We start from the raw sequence: 7,384 nt of genomic DNA, 5'->3' as shown, positions 1-7,384 counted from the left end.
TAATTATCATCCCATTCCAGAGCCCAAATAAATAAATTACCTGTGGTTATTCCACAGATATCTCAGTAGCTACACACACACACACACACACACACGTTTCACAAAGTATTGGCTAATGCCCACTTTCACATAGCTCTTTTAGTCTAAAAATAACTTAAACTTTCATGTCTTACCAAGACTGAGAAAAGGGAGGGAAAATCAAAGAAAACTAATTTGGGAATCAGAGGGGAAACATTTAACAGGACTGTTGGGTGTTCCCTTAATTCTGTCTTGAATCTCAGATTAAATTATTATACTTTCTGTGTTGTAGTGCTGGGTCATTTGTGCATGAGGACAAAGGCAACTTCAACTTGATATTTCTATCATCCCTGCTGTGTGAAGAGTCCTTTTCCTGGTTTATAACATCAATCACTCTCGCAATAAATCTTGGTAGTGGATATGGTCATTTAAATCTCCACCTGCACAAACAACAGAAAATAAGAGAGCCCATAAATCTCTACACCGGTGATTAACAAATTTTGGATCCTGGGCAAAGATATTATGGGGGCGGGGAGGGGTCTCACTAATTCATTAATAAAGACTGATTTGCTGACAATCTGTTTAGTTTACAGCATAGGGGGAAAGCAAACAAGACCCTGCTAACAAAACAAAATGTTAGAGGTTAGTGAATTCCCAGCTGAGCCCAGGATTAGAGATATGGTATCTTAACGTAGGAGAGGGGTGCAGATTCCGAGCCAAAAGCTCAGAATCCGCTCTTGCATTTTGCTCTAGCCCCTCATTGTCAATGCTTAATTGCAAGGAAATAAAACCTGGAGAACTAGTAAGAAATATTCATGCATTCTGTCTCTCTGATTTCATTTCATCGATGTCATTCAATCCCTTGGTTTCTGGTTCCCTTTGCTTTTCTACTTACTCCCCAGATTTTCTTCTTCTCCAGGAAAGATGGTCGGGGCTGGAGTTAGAGATGGAAAAAAGAACCTTCTGAACAGGACATTTTGCTTAACGTTTTGTAATGTCAGCTTTACATGCAGAACCGTGGTAGCCAAGAGGATGTAAGGAGAAGGCGAAGGCAGCAGGCAGCACTGGGAGGGAGGAAACCAGAAGTCCTGGACAAGGTGATGTCTGAGAGCAACTAACATTCTTAAGACAATATTAACTGCATTTCTAGAAAGAAATTTAGGGGGAAGTTTTAATTTCATTAAGAAAAGGTTATAGGTTTTAGTTTCATTAAGAAAAGATTATCGACTAACAAAATGTTTTCCACACACCAGTATTACTCTATCTCATTTCCTCCACTCCCCTAAACTGTGTGTGGTTGTGTGTGGGTGTGCAATGGTCATGTCTGTTCATGTACACACCGGCAGTTCCTTGATATCTTTAAAGTGACCAGGTGTAGATAGATTTTTTGGTACTTTCTCTGTCATCACCCTAATGATCCTAGAAAGCACTTATTGTCTTAATTCACCAGAGTTAAGGTGTGAAGATATCTTGGAAAAGCCACAGAGTCTTATAGGGTGTTGGCAGGAGGTGGTTGATCCCTGCCTGCATTTTAATTGGTGTTTTCTGAGGGGAAGCGGGGAGCCAGAGGATGCTAGTGAGATTTGTGGGTGGAAGGCCCAGAAACAGCAAAAGGATGTGGTCGTTTTCCTAAAGTGCTCAGTTTCAGGCAGCTATGACCTGTTAAGAAGGAAAGCGGGCCTTAGGAGATGGGCCCCCCCGGAGAAGGAGCTTCAGTAGGGCCCGCTCCTCCCCAGACCGGCCAAGAGTGGGAGAAGGTGACTGGTATTTGCGTCCTGCAATGGAGTTTATCCACATTGCAAGCTGGAAATCAGGGGCTGTGCGTGAGTTTCCCTCCGGTTGTGAAAGGGGTCTAAGAGAGTTGCTGGGGCCTCGCAGGCCCCTCCCCTGGGCTGCAAGGATCCGCCTCTATTCCCCAGATAAATTCCTAGTGTCCACCAAATTCCTCAGCGCTCTCTCACACTCCTCTACGGCCACGACTCCGGGGGTGGGGAAACAGCGTCGGCTTCCTGCCCGCAGAAGCCCTCGCGGCTCCTTCTCAAGACTGCGAAGGGGAAAGGGGTGTGAGACCCAACCAGACCCGCAACTCCCGGCTCCCAAGCCGAGGTGGCTGCCCCACACTCCACGTTCGGGGGGTCCATTGGTTTCGGGGTCTCTCTCCTCTCTTCCCTTTCTCCTCTCTCCCTTCCCTGTCTCTCTCATCCTCTCCCCCAAACATGTCCACCGGCTCCCTCAGCGATGTGGACGACCTTCAAGAGGTGGAGATGCTGGACTGCGACGGGCTGAAAATGGACTCGAACAAGGAGTTTGTGACTTCCAACGAGAGCACCGAGGAGAGCTCCAACTGCGAGACCGGCTCTCCCCAGAAGGGCCGCGGCGGCCTGGGCAAGAGGAGGAAGGCTCCCACCAAGAAGAGCCCCTTGAGCGGGGTCAGCCAGGAAGGGAAGCAGGTCCAGCGCAATGCGGCCAACGCGCGCGAGCGGGCCCGGATGCGGGTGCTGAGCAAGGCCTTCTCCAGGCTCAAGACCACGCTGCCCTGGGTGCCCCCGGACACCAAGCTCTCCAAGCTGGACACGCTTAGGCTGGCGTCCAGCTACATCGCCCACTTGAGGCAGATCCTGGCCAACGACAAGTACGAGAACGGTTATATTCACCCGGTCAACCTGGTAAGTTCTCCGGTGCGGCGGCGGCGTCCCGGGGAGGGGGGCGGGGGCGACCCAGCGCGGCTGCACTGGGTCCCCGGTGAGAGGGTGCGCGCCAGCCTGGGAGCCGCGCATCTTAGTCACCGCCAGCCAGCGTCTCTAGGGAACCGGTGCAGGCGATCCCCACACGGCCCTCACTCTCTGCCTTCCAAGCCGCGGGAATGCGTTGATTTATGCGAGTATTTGACGTGGCAGCCCAATTAGGAGTTTGCAGGCGTATCGAGCTGGCAAAGAGGAGGGATCCCGCCGCACTCGCGCCAGCGCCTTCAGGGCCGGTGCGGGACAGCGAACACGGACAAGATGCTGCGCGCTGAGGCGGCATTTTAGTAATACTTTTATTCTTTCAGCTGAAGAGTAGAACTTGATTCCCCGCCCCCTCTAATTCCTGTAAATAAGAACAGCCAACTCTGTTTCTTTCCCAAGGATATGTAGAACCTTTACATATGGACACATCATGCCCCCCCATAATTGTCACATAAGTCCCCAACTGTTTAAATATTCTACACTTCTCCTACAGATGGATTAACATTCTCGAATCCCAGAATTTCTAGCAAATACCAGCATAATCAGAACATTATCACGAGTATTAGTGTAATAAATAATATTAAAATAGGTCACTCTCCTTCAAGTTTAAGAACATGATATTTTTTATCTTAAAGAATAATGCTCATTGAGTCTAATATTTTTCTCAACCGCATTTTACTGTTTAAGAACTATATTTTAATTCCTTTTTCGTTTGATTTAATTTTAAACCTTCCAGGGGCTAAAGAAAAACAAAAACTAACTACCACCTCTGTTTATATATGATAAGGAGAGGTTTTCCTCTTAAAAGTCTTCTTATCGGTGGGCACTAGAGAGAGAGGTTTGAAGGTTTGAATTGTCTTCTCTCTGAATTGGTTTCAGGAATTGGGGGGGGGGATGCAAAACCACATTTTGCTGTGAAAAATATTTTTCCTTCTAATTAAAAGTCAGGGTTTTTGAATGAGGAAACAGCTTTTTAAAATCTGGAACGAAAATGAAAGCAGTGCCTTCATTTACAACTGCTGCTGCCTTCATCTTTGAATAAGAAACTTAAGGGAGCTTTATTATACACAGAACGGGGAAGGGAAGAGAAAGCTATGCTTGCTCAGCCCAGTAGGAACACAATGTGAAAACACACGGCTATATTCTTTTATTAACATTATTTGTTTTTAAGAGCTGGCGATTAATTTAGAAACTGTGGTTAAAACCGGCGTTTGTGATGGAGGAAACTAAAGATAGAAGTAGGGAAATCCATAGGGGTGAAAAGAGAGGGCTGGGAAGCCTGACCAGCACGTCAGAAGAGGGCCAGCAGGGCGCTTCACCTTGAACCCGGCGCCCAGTGGCGCGAGGTCCTTCTCGGCTTCCCTGCTCCGTTCACCCTAGCATCTGCCTCCGGGCTGTGGCAGGGCAGGAGCCACTTTGGGCTTTCCAAGGGTCTCCTCTCTTGGGTTTCACTTCAAACCCAGGGCGAGCCCCTCTTTGCTCTACCACCTCGAGCTGTGGCTTGGCGCCAACGCCGCTTTCTGCTTTACCCAGCCACAGGGCGCACTAGGTCACCGGGAAAACTGCAGAGATAACGGGCCTCTCCAACTCACTGCCTGCCCCCCACCGCGCCCTTTCCTTTGGGCGCCCTTTCCTTTGGTCTCGGGCTCCCGCCTCATCCCACCCCTCCTCCATGGCCACTTACCTCCTCCACCCTCTTCTCTCCTGCAGACGTGGCCCTTTATGGTGGCCGGGAAACCCGAGAGTGACCTGAAAGAAGTGGTGACCGCAAGCCGCTTATGTGGAACCACGGCGTCCTGACCTTGGAGGTGCGAGTCTGGGAAAGGCGCGCTCCCGGGGCGGGGGGGTGGGGGGGAGCGGGCCCCGAGAAGGCGACCCTTGCCCTCCCTGCTCTCTGTCTCTTCTTCCCCCTTGCAACTCTCCTCTCCCTTTCCCACCCCTCGAGAACACTTTACAGCGACGAGGAGATTCGTTTCCAAACCAGAGGACATCAATTGTACTTACAACGATTCCCATCTATTTAACTTTATTAACTTCTACCGTGAATGACTCTGCGAGCCTTGCTGGTCCAAGTGCAATATGTAATTATAAATATATAAATAGATAATAAGAGCCTATCAATGTGTATCTTTTGTACAATATGTTGTAAAATGTAGATCATAGAATAGCTGACTTTGACAGTCACATTTATAAAGTAATTCACTTAAAGATATATATTTTTTTCAAACAAGTTTTGCTACTTTCAAAAATAAATCTTTCTTTATATTGCTAAAAGCCCTGACATTTGGTGTGATTTTTTAAAATATATATTTGGAATAGAAAGATGGGGAACTATGGGGGAGCTTTAAAATAAAAGTGGTTCTTTTGAATCTCAATCCAAACTTCTAGAGATAGTCAATGATTAAATACGATTTCCACTGTGAAGGTGCAGATCATATTTTGCACTGAAACCTCAAAAAGAAACTAGTCCCTCAAGTTTGCACGTTACTTTTCAGACAACTAGAAATAATGTAACTGTAAACAAAGAAAGGGAAGGATTAAAGTTATTAACAGTTACACGATTCAAGAGAAAAACGCACCAGAAAAGAAAAATCTGATTTTCAGTTATTCCACAGTTTAATTGCTAACACGAGCAGGAAGGTAAACTCCACATTCTATAACTTTCCAGGCGCGTGCGTGAACCCAAGCAACCCATAGCTGCAAAACAGTGAAGAAGTACTGGGAGCGATGAAGAACATAAATGCCATACCTTTGGAATGTGTTTTACGATTTTCAAAGGGCTGCAACGTGTATTTTATATTTCTTATTAATAATTGATGATTACTTATAACAACGCGCATGCCTGCCTTTCGGTTACATTAGCCAGCGCGTTCAGCTCCTCTCCACGACTTCCGGTGGATTGGGTTTTAATTTAAACATCTTCCAGGCTACGGAACAGCTCGTTGGGGAAGATTAAGTTGAGATAAACAGAGAGGCGCGTCCGAGGAGCCTGGGACCGGGTTCCCTCTCTGCCCCAGCGCAGCCAGCGGCGGCCGATGCGCCAGATGCCACCGGGGCTGTTTAATGTTCGGGGTTATGACCGCAGTGTTTACAAGACGTCTTCGGTTATTTATACTGTTATTCCTCGCAGAGGGCCTTGAAACTTCCGCTTCATTTGCTCTTTCTTTTCGATTTTTTTTTTTTTTTTTTCCTTTTTCTCGGCTCAGTTAGGTACCTTGAGTAAGGGCTCCCCCGCTCTTGCACTTACCTTCAACCAACACCAAAGGCCGCTTAGGGGGTGGAGCCCTCAGCCTGGACAGCAGGGAAGGAGCCGGCGATGCTCTTGACCCAGGGAACCGCTGTGCCAGGAGGGATGTTCTCTGCCAGAGACAGTTACCACGTTACCAAGTCCACATCTCCATTCTCCAAGCGCTGGGAACGCGGGTGACTCTTCATCCACGTACCTGCCATTCGCACGTCGGAGGACCTCTCAGGGTGTCAGGCTTCCCTCCCAGCCCCTTAACCCCCTACCCGGACTTGACCCTCAAGAGAGCATTTTAAGCTCTGGCCACCTCCACCTTTCCCAAATTCGCTTCTACCAGAGCGATGGACCGTCTACCCTCACCTCACCGATCCACAGTTCAAGTCAGAGATGCGTCCCAACGTGATTCAGTTGTCTGCGTTTCACGTTCAGCAAATTTTCCAAGCTCCCACTCACGTTTTTACAATAAATACTCAAAATTCTGAGCACTCTACGTAGGCGGCCCCCTAGAGAAGAAATTTCTGCTTGCTCATTCTTTGACGACCCCCAACAGCAAAACAATTTGTTAAAAAAGTCCTCATGCCTCCCACCGACAACTTGCAGTCTGTGCTTTCAGCGCAAGGCCGGAAGCTGTGCACGCGGGACGCGCAAGTTAAGCCCTAGTTTTGCGTCCAGTTCTTTCCTCAAAGTGTTTGGATTCTCAGTTCTCTCATCTCCAAAAGTGGGGATAAACGTGATTATAATGATAATAATAATCGTACTCATATATTTCCTCTTTCACCTCACAAAGACTTAGTGGTGCTCAAATGAAGTTATAGTTTTGCAACTGCTTTGTAATGGAAAAGATCCGTGCACATATTGGTCACTTGTACTAAGTGGCTGGCGGTGAGCTGCCTATACTAGACCCGACCAGACCTGAAAGTACTCAGGCAGGAAGCTCGAGAGCATGCACAAGCTAGGGTCTTTTTACTGCAGGAACCAACACACCCCTTCAATGCAATGTTGAAGGTTACAACTTCTCTCTCTCTCTCTCTCTCTCTCTCTCTCTCTCTCTCTCTCTCTCTCTCTCTCACACACACACACACACACACACACACACACACACAACCCTTTACCCCTCCTCCATGTTCTCCCATTTTGTCCAGAGCTTTATACCAATGTGACGATTTCCTAGAAATCCAGAGTCCAGAAAAATTCAGAGAACAAAGATACGGAGTGGGACCAGCAAATATACGGGCTACACTGGTGCCTGGCTGTCTGGAAACCCTGAGCACAGGGGTCTCAGCCTTTGAGCCTGGGCACACTAGGGGACCCAAAGGTTGTCCACAGAAAGGAGCAAGCAACATGGTGGGAATGACAGGGTTGTGGCTACCACTAGCCCCGGCGCAGGACCACCCCC

At 47.9% G+C, this 7,384-nt stretch overlaps 1 protein-coding gene across 2 annotated transcripts; it reads left to right on the top strand.

Annotated features, from left to right (window-relative positions):
* Positions 1-1,982: 1,982 nt before the first annotated feature.
* TCF21 (transcription factor 21) lies at positions 1,983-5,012 on the top strand. Of its 2 annotated transcripts, XM_060030521.1 has the most exons (3): positions 1,983-2,684; positions 4,455-4,552; positions 4,690-5,012. In XM_060030521.1, exons 1-2 carry the CDS (start codon positions 2,235-2,237, stop codon positions 4,542-4,544), a joined length of 540 nt encoding a protein of 179 aa, XP_059886504.1. In that variant the 5' UTR covers positions 1,983-2,234; the 3' UTR covers positions 4,545-4,552; positions 4,690-5,012. The 2 variants fall into 2 exon arrangements, with proteins under 2 accessions (XP_059886504.1, XP_059886503.1); XM_060030520.1 differs by having other exon boundaries at positions 4,455-5,012.
* The last annotated feature ends 2,372 nt before the right edge of the window (positions 5,013-7,384 follow it).

Source organism: Delphinus delphis, chromosome 14 (assembly GCF_949987515.2).
Source record: "Delphinus delphis chromosome 14, mDelDel1.2, whole genome shotgun sequence".
In the NCBI taxonomy this organism is placed as follows: Eukaryota; Metazoa; Chordata; class Mammalia; order Artiodactyla; family Delphinidae; genus Delphinus; species Delphinus delphis.
The sequence above is the reverse complement of the archived record's forward strand: the minus strand, read 5'-3'. Positions and strand labels throughout refer to the sequence as shown.